Below are 18,924 nucleotides of genomic sequence, written 5' to 3'. Positions count from 1 at the left end.
GTGTCCATTATCTAATGCACTGTGTCCTGAAGTGAATGCTGAACTTCAGAGCTTGGGGGCATCTGGCATTCTCTCCAAGGCTGAGTGGAGTGATTGGGCCATGCCCATTGTTCTGGTAATTAAGAAAAGGAAGGCCAGGGCTTCAAAGAGAGCATGAACCCTGTGCTGAACACTGTGCAGTATCCCCTGCCATGAATTGAAGACAGTTTTGCATCTTTGGCAGGTGGGGAGAGGTTTTCAAAGATTGACTTCTCTCAAGCCTATCGGCAAATGGAGATCAAGGAGTCAAGCAGGAATTTCCTCACAATCAGCACTCACAAGGGATTGTTCCGGTATAATCACCTCATCTTCGGTGTCACATCAGCTCCGACAATTTGGCAAAGGGCAATGAACCAAGTGCTCCAAGATATCCTGGGACACGATGTTACCTTAATAACATCATTGTGACTGGTAAAAATGATGAAGAGAACCTCTAGAACCTTTGTAAAGTGGAGGCTGAGTGAGTATGGTCTGTGCACAAAGAAAGAGAAATGTGAGTTTTTCAAGAATGAAATCTCATATTGTAGACATGTCATTGATGAGCATGGCTTACATACGTCACGAGGGAAGACTGAAGCAGTGCTACAGGCACACAAATCGGAAGATTTGTCACAACTCAGGTCATATTTGGGCTTCCCAAAGCTTGCTGTGGTATTGCAATCATTGAACACACTGTTGCAGACAGTGGGAATGGTCAGAAAATTGTGAAAGAGTATCCAAGAAAACAAAGAGACTAATAACATCAGATGAACACCTCACCCATTAGGACCCATCAACACCCATCAGACTGGCGTGTGATGCATCCCCTTAAGGCATTAGAGCCGTTTTCTTACTCGCTGTGAAAGATGGATCTGAACATCCAATTGCACCTGTTTCAAGATCACTGTTGAGTGAAGAATGCAACTACGCACAGATCAGCCGAGAAGCCTTTAGTCTAGTCTGGGGGATAAAGAAGTTCCATCACCATCTCTACAGACAAAAGTTTACTCAAGTGACAGACCACCAGCCCCTTGTGTCCATTGTCAATCCCAGGAAGGGAATCACAGTGATGCCTGTTACCTGATTGTAACGTTGGGCACTTTTCCTGGGTGCCCACTTTTATGACATAGAGTTCAAGGGTGCCAAACAGCACAGCAACACTGACAACTTGTCGCACCTTCCACTGTTGACAACTGAAGAAGATAATTCTTCACTCTCTGGCCCAGCAGAAGCGTTCCACGGAGCATTGGTGAACCAGCTGCCAGTAACAAATTCTGAAATACAAAGAGAAACAAGGAATGATCCAAAATTGTCAAAAGTCTATAAAATCACCATACCAGGAGGGCCAGCTCATGGTAATTCTATGTTTCTAGAGTTCTCAGTGAGAGTAGACCAACTGTTTGTATGTCAAAAAACTCTGAAGTGTGGATCTCAAGCTGTGATTCCCTCTAATCAGTGCACTAGAGTGTTAGAGAATCTGCATGAAGAACACCAGGGTACAGTCAAGATGAGGAATCTTGCCTGGAGCTACATGGGGTGGCCGGGAATAGACAGCCAGATTGAAAACTTGACCATAAGCTGTTTCAGATGCCACAAAGTTCAAAATGTACCCCACACGCATGTTTACACCATTGGGAATGGCTGTCTTCAACATGGCAAAGAGTGTATATTGACTTCGTTTCTGATTACTGTGGATGCTCATTCGAAGTGGCCTGAGGTCATGCCAATGAAGTCAACCACATCAGAAAAGATATTCCACTCTAAGGACCATCTTTTCCAGAAAAGGCTTATCTGAACAGATTGTGAGTGACAATGGACCACAATACAAGTCAGAAGAATTCTGACTGTTCATGAAGAAAAATGGCATCAAACATTTCAAGTCAGCTCCTCACCACCCAGCAATGAATGGGTTAGCTGAAAGGTTTGTCCAGACCTTCAAGAAATCCATTAAAGCTATGTACAAGGAGGATGTTTCTCTGCAGCACAAGGTACACAACTTCCGTTTTGTGTATCGGAACTCTGTTTAAGTAGTGACAAATCAAACACTTGCAATGCTGTTCATAAGCAGGAACCTGAGATCTCACATAGAGCTCCTGAAACCAGATCTATGGATGGAAGTGCAGAATAAACAGTTCAGCCAGTTGCCAAGTAAAACATCAAGGAACTTTGAGGCTGGACAAGATATCCTAGCTCATGATTGCTGAGAAGACAAGTGGTCACCTGGTAGGATAGCGACAAGAACTAGACCACTGATGTACACAGTGGATGTTGGAGATCAGATATGGAGAAGTCATGTGGACCAAGTACTGGATTCTCAGCCAAAGATCACATCTGGGTCGTCTGCGTCCAACAAGATGGACACATTCAATCCACAGGACTTAACCATCAGTGATGATCATGTTACTAACAGCAACATGACACTTGCAACAGAGAAAGCTGTCTTTGACAAGACACCTGTCAAATCTGATGCCACTCCACAGATCCAGACGTGCTATCCAGAAGGAAACAGAGGGCCACCTAAATGACTGAGTCTTTAGTATAGTGAAGTTGGTTATGGACTGTTATTTAAAAAGAAGAAAACAAATCAACCAAACACTGTTCTTGTGAAAGCATGTTTAACTGAATATGGTTTGTTAAAGGGAAATTGAATGTTTTGTTACACATATAGTTTTATGTTACATCAATCTAAAGGAGGGAGTGTAATGTACAGATCTATTTCTTTTAACGCAATGACTCCCCTTAGCACTAATCATCGACGAATAAATTACACATGCACATTGATTTGTTGCTCTCTCTGCTAAGTGAATATACGCTTCTCCAGTGTGTCTTTATTTATTTCATATGTAGTTGTACTGACATAATAACATTGAGGTTGTATAAGACATTGGTGAGGCCAAGTTTGGAGTATTGTGTGCAGTTTTGATCACCAACCTACAGGACAGATGCAAATAAGGTTAAAATAGTACAGAAATTTTTACAAGGCTGTCGCCGTGTCTGGAGGTCCTGTTATAGGGAAAGATTGAACACTGTAGGTTAGAACTTTATTCCTTGGAACATAGAAGATTCAGAGGAGATTTGATAGGTATACAAAATTATGAGGGGTATAGATGGGGTAAATGCAAGCAGGTTTTTTCCACTGAGTTTGGATAGGATTACAACTAGAGCTCATGGATTAAGGGTTAAAGATGAAATGTTTAAGGAAACATGAGGGGAAACTTCTTCACTAGGAGGGTCATCAGAGTGTAGAACGAGTTGTCACAGACATCTCACCTCTCCCGGAAGTTCCGGGAGTCTCCCGCAAATTGACAGTGGCTCCCTGACACCCGCAAATGATATACAATATCCCGGAAATCAATTTTTGGGAAAGTGAGGGAGTGGGAGAGCACGAGCGGTTGAGGTGAGTTTAACAGGTATCATTCGTTCATTAGCATAATTGATGTTATTTAAACTAGCTGGCTAGCTGCTAAGGAGCCACATCCCACCTTTCCTGGGAGTCTCCCGCAAATTGATGGTGCTACCTCCCTGAAATTAGTTTTTGCAGGGTGGGATGTCTGCTATCAGCGTAAGGGGTGCCTATGAACTCGATTTCAACATTTAACAGAAGTTCGGAAAGGTACCTGGATGATAGGATTAAGGAGGCCAATGACCCTGGTGCAGGTCAATAGGAGTAGGCAGTTTAAATGGTTTGGCAGGGACTAGATGAGCCAAGGGGCCTGTTTCTGTGTCATACTTTTCTATGACTCAGCTGTTATGTTGAAATATCTGGGTGCTGGACAGTGCTGGGATAGATTAGGCTCAGTTTCAAATATTCCATTCATTTCAGTAACAAGCAATAAAAACAATGTTTTGCAAGTTTTCGATAATTTATTTTCTTGTGAATTAGATATGGCAAAAATAAGTACATTTTTCTACTGTAATTAAATGTTTTTATAATTTTAAAGCACGATCGTTTTAAAAACCAAAGACAGCTGCTAACATTTCAAACCCATAAATGTGTGATATTCTGATGATAATGTTAGATCCACGGTAAGCTGCAGATGTAACACTAAACCAGCACCATGGGATGAACTTCAAATGTCCCTCCTGGCTCTGCGCAGCCAATGGCGCTCAGCACAATTGTGTCCTATTGCATGCCGGGAGATGTAGTCCATTTTTTAAAAAGTTAACGCAGCCAGCGCTTTGAGGACTGCAACGCCTAGAATGCCTTGCTGTACGTGCGCATGCGCATCATCAGCATCAGCGGCAGGTGGCGGATTTTGAGTGTCTTCTCCCGTTGCTAATGGTAACGGGAGGTGTAGCTGACGTAAGAACAGAGGGGCGGGAATAACGTGAGATAATGGAGGAACGGAGTGTTAACTATTCGGTGCTCGGAGGTTAGGTTGAATATCAACTTTGTTTCCAGTTGTAGTTTGGGGACAGAATGTCGAGGGGCAGGTTTATCATCACCTTCATTAAAGGCAAACACAAAAAAGGGAAGGAAGCGAAAGCCCAAGAGGAAAAGAAAGAATATTCCTGTAATATTGGAGAAGAAATTGAGAGAGCCGAGACCTCCACCTCTATCATCTCCAGTCGATCAGGTGGGCTCTTTTAGGCATATTTATGTCAGCAAATATACTGACTTTTCGCTTAGGTACCAGCCTTGCACTTGAGAGCATCAGTCAGTTGGAAATTCAAACTCCCCCTCCAGAGGCTTGAGCATTAAATTAGTATTGTACAGTACAGTATTCCCTGTACGATTCCCGTCACTTGGCTGAATGTTACACTGAAACTCCTTGAATAAAGTTAAGAGTCCATTATGTTGCTTTGAAAGAGAATGATGACCTGGTCATTTTTTGTCATCAGCCCACGTTGCTTAAAATGGATAACTTCACAGCATATTAAACCAATAGTGCTTATGGTTATTTGGTATGCAAAATTAAACCAACTTCTGGCCATCTTGTGTGCAGTTTAACATTGATATTGGAAAATTATAATCTGAAAAGCTTCCTTCTGCCCTGATATTCTAAAGATGGCATTTTGCTTTCTGATTTACCATTCCAATTTATTGACGTGACCATCTTTACTTCAACTAAACCAGTTATTTGGCTCTGATGCTTTTAAGTGTCATTTCATTAGTACCTAGTTATTGCCTGACATGTTAATTTTTTTAAAAAAATCTTTGTCTTTCTATTTCTGGTCTTTCTGTCTCTAGTTTGCTTTGTATGCTTAATATTGTGTTCCCAAATCTAATTTAACATAGCCTGGTTCAAAGCTAATTATGCTTATTAATGATTCTTTAAATTACTTTGTTTAATAGGATACAGTGTTGCTAGCAATATTAATTTAGGATTCATATTTTCTGAAGCTGATGCTGTACTTTGCTGAAACTGAGCTGAATATCTGCTCAAATGCTTGAATGTGCAAATGACTGAGCCAGAAAATCCATCCCTTTATTTTTTAAGTTTATATGTACCTGCTCTATCTATCCTGTCCTTTGTGTTTGTCTGCGTAAGTGAATTGATTAAAATGCCTCCTGATTTGGACATACTATGGTCTTGAAGGGGGCTGCATTTTCTGCTGTTTCATTCACATCAGACTAACACAAGGGCCAAGTGTGTGCAATAGCTGTTCATTATCTGAACTCCCTATACATCTGACCCTATGACAGCCATTTGTGCTGGATATTTTCCAGAGTTTATTCTGCTTTGACTGTCCTGGTGCTCTTAAGGAGAATGAAAATTGAGCAAAAATGAGTACATTATAAACTAGTTATATGCAATTATAACTCCAATTAGTACATTTGGTAGTTTAGATTGTTCTTAATTACCTTTGCTTATGGTGTTATAATCTTGCAGAAGTATATTTTTATTTATTTGAAAGCTTACAATCTAAAAATGTAAACTATTTAATTTACACATTCTCTGCTCAGGCAATGGCTATTTTTCTTTTGTAGGTTTAGGTATTTGCACTTCAGAAATTTCTCAACAGGTTTATTATATTAAAGTAAAACTATTGTAGCATAGTTTTTAAACATGTTTTCAATTATTATATCTGTATTTCATGTCTGGTTTGAAGGATATTTGAAGGAGGTCTTTGAAGGAAGTTTGAGTGACATCTTTAAAGGAAGAAGATATTTTGCTTCTTGAAAATATGACTGAAAGACCTACATAGAGTGGAAAGGTTGTTTCCAGTAGTGGAGAGTCTAGGACCAGAGGGCATTGCCTCAGAGTAAAAGGGCATCCCTTTAGAACAGAAACAAGGAGGGTGATAAATCTGTAGAATTCACTGCCACAGGTGGCCGTAGAGGCCAAATCATTGAGTATATTTAAAGCGGAGGTTGATGGCTTCTTGAATCATAAAGGTGTCAAAAGGAAAAGGCAGGAGAATGGGGTTGAAAGGGATAATAAATCAGCCATGATGGAATGGCGGAGCAGACTCAATGAGATGAATGGCCTAATTCTGCTATGTATATGTCTTATGACTTATGATCTTTTAAATGAGGGAGAAGTATTGCAAAATTAAGGAAGGGCCTAAGAATCAAGAAAGGAATAAACAGTCTTTTGTGAGTGTGTTACGCATCTCCTATAGTCAATGAGAGACCCAGGAGTAGATACGTGGACAAATCACAAATCTGCTGTGCAAAAATAATAGGGCATTTCAACTCTCCTGTATTATCTTAGTAGCTTATCATGAGAGGCTTAGATACAGAATTTTTCAAGTACACTGAAGAGACTTTTTAAAATCAATACATACTGTAGATAGTCATATCTGAAACAGGTCAATAGTGGGTCTAATCTCTGTGGGAGTATCAGTGGGAGATAACTGAGACTGTGATCTTAACTCTTAGTTCAAAGTTGTTACACAAAGCACAGGATTAGCCTAGAAGTTGAGATCCTGCATTTGAGAGTGGGGATGGCGGCAGGGTGGGGGGGGGGGGGGGGGGGGAGTGCGGAAGAGTTGTAGGTCAAGGCTCATTGCAATACAATAAGTCAGAATGGCAAATGGCAAAAATGGCTTAGAAACATTTACCTGCAAGTAAATCTGGTTGGATATAGAACAATACAGCACAGTACAGGCCCTTTTGCCCACAATGCTGTGCCGACCCTTAAACCCTGCCTCCCATATAACCCTCCACCTTAAATTCTTCCATATACCTGTCTAGTAGTCTCTATAGCTGAATCAATCCAGTTAACACTGGGTGAATCAATGTGAAGCCTTCAGAAATATAGCTATAAGAGTTCAAGGTAGACATTCTTCAGTTGTGGTGAAAGTCAAAGTCAACGAGTCTGAGGAACCTTGATTGTTGATGAACATTAAGGTTTGAATAAAGAGAGGGGAAAAGGTAGCTGGAGCAGGTTTGAGAATTCGAGACAGTCAAAATATCAAAATCAAAGTAAAGTTTATTATCAAGGGACATGTATGTCACCTTATACAACTCTGAGATTAATTTTCTTGTGGGCATACTCAATAAATCTACAGAATAATAACCATAACAAAATCATTGAAAGACTACCCAACTAAGGCGTCCAACCAGAGTGTTGAAGACAACAAACTGTGCAAATACAACGTGATGAAATAAATATAAACAAATAAGCAATAAAGATCAAGCGAGATGAAGGGTCCTTGAAAGTGTCTGCTGATCGTGGGAACATTTCAATGATGAAGCAAGTGAGTTGAGTGAAGTTATTCCCTTTGGTTCGAGAGCCCGATGGTCAAGGGATAATAACTGTTTCAGAACCCGGTGGTGTGAGTCCTGATGGCAGCAACAAGAAGAGAGCATGTCCTAGGTGGTGGGGGTCCCTGATTATGGATGCAAGTTTCCTGCAACAGCGTTTCACGTAGATGTGCTTAATGGTTTGGAGAGCTTTACCCATAGTGGACTAGTTCATATACATTAGTTTTTGGAAAATTTTTCATTCAAAGGCACTGATATTTCCATACCAGGCTGTCAGTATACTCTCCACTACAAATCTCCTTTGTGTGTTGTTGTTGGAAGTTTGACCTATGCTTGTAGAGAACACAAAAACTGGTGTGTCGGGGTACAGATGAGTTGCTAAGGTGGCAGAGAAAAGGCAGATGGAAGTTAATTTTGAAGAATGTGAGAGGATGCATTTTGAGAGGTATGATAAGGCCAGGATATGCACAATAAATTGTAGGACCCTTGGGAATGCTGAGGAACAGGGTGATGTTGGTATATAGGCCAAGAATCCCTAAAGGCAGCAGTATAAGTGATAAAATGCTTAAGAAATATGTGGTATTCTTGCCTTTGTTAGACAGTACACAATATTAGAACAGGCAAGTTATGCTATATTGTACTGGCCACATCTGGAATGCTATGTTGTAGTTCTAGTCATCAGAGTGTACAAAGGATGAAATTGCACAAGAATATTCCCCAAAGTGTTGACTGGGATCTTGGGTTCAAGCAGTTCAACTATTACAAGAGATTGGTTTCCTTTGGACCAAAGAACACAACTCTTGTTGGCAGAATTTCAAATGGTATAGGTGTACAGGAGCGAGATATACCAGCTAGTTGAGTGACGTTGCAGCAACAACTTCTCACTCAACATCAGTAAGACCAAAGAACTGCTTGTGGACTTCAGAAAGGGTAAGACGAAGGAACACACTCCAGACCTCGTAGAAGGATCAGTGCGGCTATATTTTATTAGGCTGTATTTGTTTTCTCTGGACCAAAAACATTGAAATTTAGGGTCAGAATCAAAATCAGGTTTAATATCACTGGCATGTGTCATGAAATATTTTTTGACAGATGTTCATTGCAATACATAATAAATTGCAAATTACGATAATAGTGAAAAAAGAGAGGTTTCAAAGGCACATTTAATGTCAGAGAAATATATACAATATACATCCTGAAATGCTTTTTCTTCACAAACATCCACAAAAACAGAGGAGTGCCCCAAAGACTGAACGACAGTTAAATGTTAGAACCCCAAAGTACCCCCAATTCCTCCCTCCTGCATGTAAGCAACAGCAAGCAACAACACCCCCCCCCCACTGGCAAAACAAAAGCATCGGCACCCGCCACCGAGCACTCAAGTCTGAAAAGCGACAGCAAAGACACAAACTTGCAGTTACCCCAAAGATTTCACATTTCACCCAGTATTCGACATACCACATGCTCTCTCTCTCTCTCCCTAATAGGGAGAAAAAGGTGTCTCCATTTAACAGCAAGAGGGGACACATAACAAACAACTTACTGGTCTACGATGTTAAAAGTCCGTTGTGTCACTTTTTTCGAGCTTTGTGCCCAAAGATCTCAGGTCTCTGGGCACACAGCTGTAGCTATTCCAACTCCCCCAACGACGCATGGATCTCCTGCCATGACACCGAGCTTCGATTCACCTGTCTCCAGAGCCCCAAGATCCTAGGCCTCCAAAGTCGAGCCGAGCTCTTAGGCCGAGCCTTTGGCATGCTGAACAAAGGCCAGTTACGAAAACCTGAGAGCGGGTCCCATTCCCGCAAAGAGCTGTAGTCAGCATGTTACTCTAGGTCAGGGTCTTCAAAAGAACCCTGAAAGAGAAAAATAGAGATATTAAAGATGGAAATAGAGCTGTTTCCGAAGATGGAAGCAAAGGAGTCACAATTTAGCACCATCATCACTTCCCTCCACCCCTCGTGGCCTTGACAGCAAAGATAAATGGGTTCCTTATCCATTCAGAAATCTCAGGGCAGTGGGGAAGAAGCTGTTACTAAAGTGTTGAGTGTGTGCCTTCAGGATCTTGTACCACCTCCTTTGAGGGCATGTCCTAGATGATGGGGGTCCTTAATGATTGATGCCACCATCTGAAATTCTGTCAATAATAGTTGTGTCTTCAGCAAATTTATAGATGGCATTTGAGCCGTGCCTAGCTACTTAGTCATGGTGTAGAGAGAGTAGAGCAGTGGGCTAAGCACACATCCCTGTGGTGTGCCAGTGTTGATTGTCAGTGAGGTGGTCACTTTCTGATCCACACTGACTGGTCTTCCAGTGAGCACGTTGAGGACCCAGTTGCAGAGGGAGATACAGTGGCCCAGGTTTTGGAGCTTATTGATTAGTATTGAGGGTATGATGGTGAAAACTGTGCTGTTATCAATGAAAAGCAGCATGATTTAGGTGTTGCTATTGCCCAGATGATCCAAGGCTGAGTAGAGAGCCTGTAAGATTACATAATCTGTAGCCCTGTTGTGGCGATAGGCAAATTTCAGCGGATCCAGGTCCTTGCTTAGGCAGGAGTTGGTTCTGGCCATGACCAACCTCTCAGAGCACACAGTAGATGTAAGTACAACTGGGAGATAGTCCTTGAGGCAGCTCTTCCTACTCTTCTTGGGCACTGGTATGATTGTCACCCTTTTGAAGCAGGTGGGAACCTCTGACAGTAGCTGTGAGAAATTGAAGATGTCCTTGAACACTCGCCAGTTGGTTGGCACAGATTTTCAGTGCCCTACCAGGTACACCATCACATCCTGATGCCTTGTGAAGGTTAGTCTTCATGGAGGATATTCTGATGTCAGCCTCTTGAGACAGATTACAGCATCACCAAAAGTATACAAAACTCTAATCGAGATAATGTAGACAACGAGAAACATTTCTTCTTAGAAATATCTACTGTATGACCTGAGGCTACAGGTTAGTGGAAGGGCTAAAAGTTTTAGAAGGATTAGAGAAATAACTTTTTATCAACCAGAGGAGAAACCTAGAACACGTTTTACAAGGAGTTGGTGGAGAATACCTTAAATTATATATTTAGATGAGCAATTGAAATGCTGGAAATTGTGATTCATGTAGATAACTACTAAATGCCCAACTAGACCTAGTAGACCAAAGAGCATATCTCCGTGCTCTGTGACTTGTCGTTATCTGGGCATATTGCACCCCTGGAGTCAATTTTGAAATCAATTTCAGATGGCTGGTTTTTACTGTTTTTCTTGGAACTAGCCTGTTCCAATGTAAAGTCATCCACCTGTGATATTAATTCAGTTTTTCTCTTTTTACAGATGCTATCTGACTTGCTAAACACTTATAGCATTCTCTTTTATTTCAAATACCTTTCAGCTGCTGTGTACTGCACCTCATGGTTCCAGTATTTTTTCCTCTCTTACAACTACTGCCACCTATCTCCCTCAGTTTGCATTCCTTCCGACCTAACTACTATGATTAACAAGTATTCATCACCCTCTCTCGGATAGTATCAGTGACATTTAGGTTCCCTCTATGTCCCCTTTACAACTTAAAACAAGGCCAAATTCTCACTTTACCAGTTTTTATGGAAGGTCATCATCCTGAAATATTAACACTGCTTCTCACTTCACTGATGGTGTCTAACTTCTTGAATATCTAATATTTTCTATTTTTATTACTTCTGTGATTAAATCCCACACATCAAATTAATTTTAAGAGATTTCAAATTTCTTCATTTTAGTTAAAGATGACTTGATAACTTGCTCATAGCTCCAAGGTATAACATTTTCACATTTTTATGGCAAGGAATAGTGCATAATAAGTTATGATTCATTTCAAATTGTTGATCGAAATACCTTGCTGTCTATCACTAGCATAAGTTACTATCAAGTGCAGAGGTGAGTTTTTGTCAATTTCAATGTATTGGAGGTTGATCCTGACAGTTTTGTCATTTTCTGCAAATACCATACCCTGAGTTGTAATAGATTATAATTGATTTTGATCTGACCAGCTTTTTAAACTGAAGTTGGTCAGAAAAAGAATTCAATGGTGAGGGAGGGAGGAGGAACGGGGAAGCTGCGCATTAGTGGTAATATACCATTTACAGAATAGTTGTGTTTCAATTGAGAATAGAGATAAAGCCAGTATAGCTTTAATTAATATTGTGTGTTGCTCATTTTATAATGACTAATTCCAGTAAAGTATTGATTTTGCCTCTATTCTTATCAATTTCAAGTTAATATTCTACTGAATATATATTAAACTTTTAAATTTGCATTGTCTTAATTTAAAAGGAATGATGTCATTGTAGAATTGGTTCTGAAGAAACATTATCAAGTTCAGGAAATAAACAGCAGAGGGCTACAACTAAATTTTGTTGAGAAATGCAGCACTATTTAATGTTACTGCTATCAGTATTCACCATCATTGAAAAGAGCAAGTTAGACAGTATATTTAGGACAGTGCGTGCATAGTGCAGAGCAAAAGTTGTAGTAGTTGTTTGACCAATACCTTCTAGATTCAGTAGAAAATTGTTTATTCCAATGGACAATGGTCAGAAAGCAGAGTTTTATTGTATATCAATTCTTTTCCCAAGTAGCGGGCAGTGACTAGTGGTTTGCCTCAGGGATCAGAACTTGGGCTCCAGCTGTTCACTATATATAAATGATTTCAATGAGGGAATAAAACATAGCATCTGTAAAATTTCCAGACATCACAATTTTGGGGTCCACGATGTGGTTGGATGGAGTTTATGGGCATGTGAAGAATGAGGAGGATACAGATAGATTCCAGTGTGATTTAGACCAGTTGTGTTAATGGATATATGCACGGCAGACAAAGTTTGATGACGATAAGTATGAGTTTATCCACTTTCTAAATCTGCAAGATGACTGAATGTTGATAAATTTGTGGAAAAGGGAAAATGCAACAAAAATATGCTTGTATACCAGTTACAAGATACAAGTGTTGAGATACAGCAACTAGTTAGGAAGACAAGTTGACCTTCATTGCAGCAGGATTTGTGTAGGAGCATGGACATCTTGCTGCATCTGTATGCAGTCTTAGAACACATCTGGATTTTATGTACAATTGTTCTTTATTTGAGGAAGGATAATCTTGCTGTTATTGGGCAGTTCCATAAGTGTTTATTGCGGGGGGGGGGGGGTGTTTGTGTTTGTGTTTGTGTTTGTGTGTGTGTGTGTGTGTGTGTGTGTGTGTGTGTGTGTGTGTGTGTGTGTGTGTGTATGGACTGACTCATGAATGGAGGATTAATAGGTTAGCAATACACACAAAATGCTGGAGGAAGTCAGCAGGCCAGGCAGCAACTATAGAAGTAACGTTGACATTTGGGGCCGAAGGGTTTTGGCTGAAAACGTCGATTACACTTTTTTCCATTGATGCTGCCTGGCCTGCTGAGTTCTTGCAGCATTTTCCATGTATTCCTTGGATTTCCAGTCTCTGCAGATTTTCTCTTGTTTGTAATTGATAGGTTAGACCCATTTTCAACAGTGCATAAAAGAATAGGAAATTCATTGGAAGCAATTTTTAAAAAGTAAGATGACATACAGGGAAATGTTTCAAATGGCTGTAAAATTCTGAACTGGTAGTCTTGCCTTAGATATGCCATTTAGAACCAAAATCAAAAGAATTTGAGGGCAATTAACTTGTGGAATTATTTACACAGATGCAGTAAAAGCAATGGTTTGAACATATTCAGGAAAGAGCTAAATATATTTTCCTGTGCCAAATGTATCAGGAATATGGGGAGAAAGTGCAACCGAAGCCTAAACATTATAATCAGTTGTGATTATTCTGAATGATTAATCAGGTCCACAGGGCTAAATAATGCACACTTCCTATTATCTGTTATGTTTTGTAACTCCAAACCAATTAATTGAAAGAAAAACAAGAGAGCTCACAATGTAAGTCTACTTAGTGTGTGTGTATCATATATATATCTCTAGACACACACACACACACACACACACACACACAAAATCTTGGGTCCTGTCTGGTGCGATAGACCCCTGGTTTTATTGCTCTTGTGCTCAGTGCCTGTTCTTATGCAGCCATGAGCAGCACCTCGGTGTTGTCCCTCAGCCCTGCCCTTTCCAGCCATTGGTAGGACTTTCTTATGTCAGCCGTCTCTGATATCTGACGATGGTCCATCCTGTGCAGTGGTTTGCCCTGCCATGGCTTCTGGTCCTCTGGCTTTGCTTCACCCACTTCCATTTCCATATCCACTGTCTGCTGTCTGAGGTATTCTCCCAGCAGGTCATACTTAGAGGCCATCTTCCTGACATACACATGCATGTTTCGTATTTCTTCCAGCACTGTGGCCTTGACACTTACACATCTCCATCCTCCTTTATTCCAGCGGGTTTACAGTTGCTCGACATTGGATGGAATCCTCCACGTATTGTTAGTAGTCTCTGGGTCTTGATGTTAGTGGCTTCCAGTTTGTTCCTTGGCCAGCACACTATTGCAGTTGGGTATCAGATGATTGGTAGGGTGAATATCTTGATGGCTCTTATCTTGTTCTTCCCATTCAGCTGGATTTTTAGGATCTGTCTCACTCTTTGGATGAACTTGGATGTTGCAGCCTTCTTTGTGTCCTTGTCTTGGCTTCCATGCACCAGCAGGATCCCCAGGTACTTGTAGTTATCCTGTGCATCTAGTATGTGGCCTTCAGGTAACTCAACTCCTTCAGTCTTGATGAGTCTGCCTCTTTTCACGACCATCCGGCTGTGCTTTTCCAGTCCAAATGGTATCCCGCTATCTCTCTGTACACCCTTGTCAAGTGGATTAGTGAGTCAATGTCTCTTTCATTTCTGGCATACAGCTTGATGTCATCCATGTACAGGAGGTGGCTGATGGTCACTCCACTCTCGAACCTATACCTATATCCACTCTTTGGGATGATCTGTCTGAGGGGATAGTGCAGAACAGCAGTAGGGATAGTGCAGCACCATGCTATATTCCACATCTGACGGTCATTTGTGCTATTGGCTTTGAGTTTACTTCTAGCATTGTCTGTCAACGGCCCATTGAGTTTTTAATGAAGGTCCTTAGTGTCTTATTGGCCTCGTACAGAGCATTCCAGGGTTCGTGTGTGGGGCATTGAGCTGTATATTTTCTGGTAGTTGATCCAGGCTGTGCTTAGGTTGGTTTGCCTGGTCTTGGAATCTCACATGACTGCTTTGTCTACCAGTAGTTCGTGCTTGGAGTCTCTGGTTCCATTACCAATCCCCCTCTGAGCAGGGCCCAGGAATTTACACACATGTTTCTTCATTTTTGGTGACTATGATACCTGATAGGAGCTTCCATGTTGTTGACAGGCAGGTTATAGGCTGGTAGTTTGACAGTGTTGCTCCTTTGTGAGGATCCTTCATTATGAGTACTGTCCTTCCTTGAATTAGTCAGGCAGGGTGGGAGCCTGACACTGGCAACCATCCACAGTATGGGGGTCTGGGGTTCAGATCCCAGTGGTGGCGGCCCAGTAGGGGTTTTGGGCTGGAGGCCTAATACTTACGCTATTTCAGCCTACAAAAACCTCCAGATGAGAGTGACAAGAACAAAATCAACAAGTCATTTTGGTTTGGATGTCGCCTGGATTAATGAGGTTTGCGTCAATGATTAGGGAACCAGGACCATCTGGCTACCAGAACAAATCATAAATGAACGAGACTACAAGAATTAATGGAAAGCTACCTCAACGCCAATCCACATGAAAGAGGATACATCAATCATTCAGGCCTAAAGATTTAATCACTGTGGAGGATTTCTTACTTTTGTGGATTAACATCTTTCCGGACAAGGGAGGTCACTCTGCATGACAGGTGAGACTTGTGGCTATATAAACAATCTCCGGTTCTGGGGCTTCCTCCATGATGGTTGTAGGAGTGACTCTGAGACTGCAGAAAGTGGTTCTGACCATTCTGGGCACCTTTATTCTCCTCCTTTTCCTTCTTCTAGTTTGTGCATCTTGATCTAGGGAAGGTTCGTTTAGTTGATTGGAGTATTCTCTGATTAATTCTTCTATTGCTTGCTTTACAATCGGAATCTCTCTTCTTGGTTTCCTCATCTACAACATCATCTGACGAATACCCTTTTTCCACATTTCCATTGGCTCCTTTCTTTTTGGCCTTCCATTCACCCAGTGGGCTTTAGTTTTTGCATCTACTTTTACACACAGCTGTTTGCCTCCCACTTAAGGTTCATGCAATAATTTTAATGCACACAGAATAGATTCTGGTTCTTTATCCTCACAAAAGCCAAATGCTCTGCAACTTTCCTGAAGCTCCTTGAATTCTCTTCCAGCCTAAAATGAAGCCACATTTTACAAGTAATTGTCTGAGGCTTTTATATATGTGTTACCTACAAAAACTATTGTAGTTGGACTATTGCTTTTGTCACTTTAATGTTTCTTCTGAGTAACATGGTTCTTCCTTGGTCCAGTATGCTTTCCAACCAGAGGCACAGAGGTAGGCAGCTACATGGTTCAGGTACAGCATAGAGCCAGATGTGGCATCATCCAGTACCTTTCTTAATTCACTTTCTGTTGACCCTATTGCAGGGGATGTGGCATACAAGTGGTGAATGAATCTCTAATCAAACTGTAGTTGTCTCAGACGCTTGCATCCCCACAACAGTGGCCCTCCTGTTCTTACCACATACCACATTACCATAATGTGGTTTGTTGGCTGTTGTATTTCACTGTTACAAATTTCATTCCCACAGGAATTATCTTTTCTCCAGTATAAGTTCTTAGCTGGATATCTGTAGGCTTTAGTTCAGTAATGCTGTTCAAACTCATTTTGTCAAATAACTGAAACAGCCAAACCAGTGTCCAATTCCATTTTAATTAATTTGCCATTCACCTTGGGTGTAAGCCATATTGCTTGTCTATTATTAATTTTCACACTGTATATCTTAGGGCTACACAGTTCTCTGTCACTCTCATGATCAGATTTTTCATTAACTGCATGCAGATTAGTCCTCTTTATGAAATTGCAACTTGACTTTTAAGCTTTTTCTCTTCCCTCAACAGTCCATTTCTTTTTGTCTAGCCGACATGCTGTTTGTATGTGTCCTACTAAGTTTTGCCTGTAGACATGCATTGGTCTGGTGTATATGAGCCCCTGCCACAACAGTAACACAATTTGTTTGGCCAGGCTGGTTTCTGTTTAGATGTTGCAATTTTGTTCATGTTCACTTTCATTCCTGACTACAACTCAATTGCATCTCTGTCTGTTGCTTCCATTAATGCAGCTATTTCAACTGTTCTTTTAAATGTATGTTATGCTTCAGTTAGGAGCCATTTTTGAATGCTTCCTTCTAAGATTCGGCAAACTAAACAAGCTCTCAGTGCATCATTAAGTCCATCACTGAATTGACAGTGCTCAGACAATTTCTTCAATTCTGTCATGTACGCTGAAATAGACTCCCTTTTAATTCTGCTTATGAAACCTAAAGTGTTCTGCAATCAGCAATGGTTTTGGCTCTAAATATTCCTGCTTTACTTTCAGCAGAGCTCATTTCAGCTGGTTTGGTTGGATCAGTTAAACTTCGAAGCTGGGTATTGTGGTGTGCATTTTTTTTACTTGACCATTTTTTGCTGCGCTTTTATTAACACAAACATCTCACTGCACTTCAACAGGTTTTGTTTAAAGCTTCCTCATTGCCACTGTTATATTTTGTAACTCCGAAACATAAAATTAATTGAAAGGAAAACAAGAGAGCCAGAAATATGAGTCTAGCTTAGTTTTTTTTTTACATTAAGCGAGGCTTGTACATACCGTGGTGGTGTGATGATGTATGCCATTCACGTACTTTGTACATATAACCATAATGAATTATTTAAGTAACAAAGAATGCTTGCTCAAACAATATATTTACAATATCACTCAAGTATTACTGCTACATTAAATACACAACATTATACAAGGCATTTAAAATTTATCTGAAAAAAATGATCCTACCTCTGCATGTTTGCTTTTTCTTAACCATGTTCTTTTCAAGATTGTGAAACCTTTTAAATCTAAGCTGATTTTACCTCCGATGATGTTCCAATGAAATTCTGCAATGTTATTATGCTATGAAAGAAAACAAAATACCTGAAATTTAATGATAATTAGAGGACTTCAGCAAAAACTATTGAAATGCATTTACAAAATCATGTAATTTCAACTGTCCAATTCAGCCCATAAAGTACAGCAATCCCATCCATTCCATTCTTGCATTTTTTTATATAGCTCTGCAAATTCTTTCTCAAGTATCAACCTGTTTGAAGGCACTAATTCTGTTTCTACCACTCTACTGACCTCGCAGTATGTTGCATACAAAACCAGGCAGCGAGTTAAGCACCTTCTCAAAAATGGTTAAGCTTTCTTTCAGGGTACTTAATGAGAAAAATTATGAAAAGATATTGCTGTTTCAAAGGCAAATTAACAATTGAATGGAGATGGATGTCTTTCTACTGTGTGTGCTTCAATTCGAAATCCGAATTAACCCGAGCAGGAAATGATCTAAAAAGAAAAAAGCTTATGAACAGGAAACAATGTTCCTACTAAATGAACAACGCCTCTAGAGGCAGAACACTCCCTGTCTGACATCCACAATGTCAAACTTAATTTCTGAAACTGAAATTCAAATGATCATTTCATTATGTCTTAGCAAAAGAATGGACAGTTTCAGAGACTAGACTTGAAACAATCTAAACTGCAGTCTTTAACCATTCTCGCTTTGAAAAATTTGTCCTTAATGACATGGTAACATCTAATGAGCAGTACAGTGACACAGTGCCCACCCAGAATGACGATTGTATGAGGTACCTCTGGAGTGACTTGTGCCTCCTTAATGCATCCTCCAGCTTTTTCATTGCATTATACCCCTTCCCTCCAGCCCGGTTCCCACTGTATTGATTTGATTTGACATCTACTGGGCATGGAGTTCCAGCAACTCTGAGTCAAGAAAATGACAGAGTTCACTAAGGTAACTTTGGATTGGGAATATGATCACAGTCAATGAGAGTTGGCATGGGTAAGCAGACCTTCCCCCCCCCCCCCCCCCATTGATTCTGTGACAAATCCATGGGCTCTGCTTCTAGTAACTTCTGATGTTCCAGAACATGTCTTTTTTCCTCAAAAAACCCAGTAAGATTGATTAAACATGAGTTATCACACAAAAAGCCACGCTGACTATCCCTAATCAGTCCTGTCTATCCAAATACAGTCGGCCCTCCTTAT

At 40.5% G+C, this 18,924-nt stretch overlaps 1 protein-coding gene and 1 long non-coding RNA gene across 7 annotated transcripts in view; one reads left to right on the top strand and one right to left on the bottom strand.

The window, feature by feature from the left end:
- Positions 1–18,924, top strand: part of slc12a4 (solute carrier family 12 member 4) — a 200,231-nt gene that overhangs the window by 71,720 nt on the left and 109,587 nt on the right. The window contains exon 1 of one of the 6 annotated variants that reach the window (XM_073069962.1): positions 4,379–4,595. The exons of the other annotated variants lie outside the window; for them this stretch is intronic. Coding sequence (XP_072926063.1) covers positions 4,439–4,595 — 157 coding nt within the window. The 5' untranslated portion in view covers positions 4,379–4,438. Of the gene's footprint in view, positions 1–4,378; positions 4,596–18,924 lie in introns of those variants that run through there. 6 annotated transcript variants of the gene reach the window in all.
- Positions 9,055–18,158, bottom strand: LOC140740632 (uncharacterized). The gene is made up of 3 exons (XR_012101889.1): positions 18,001–18,158; positions 17,659–17,772; positions 9,055–9,528 (listed from the first exon to the last, which is right to left on the bottom strand). It is a non-coding gene; the product is annotated as an uncharacterized lncRNA (long non-coding RNA).

Source organism: Hemitrygon akajei, chromosome 17 (assembly GCF_048418815.1).
Source record: "Hemitrygon akajei chromosome 17, sHemAka1.3, whole genome shotgun sequence".
In the NCBI taxonomy this organism is placed as follows: domain Eukaryota; kingdom Metazoa; phylum Chordata; class Chondrichthyes; order Myliobatiformes; family Dasyatidae; genus Hemitrygon; species Hemitrygon akajei.
Note: the sequence above shows the minus strand (reverse complement) of the source record. Positions and strands in the feature narration are given on the sequence as shown.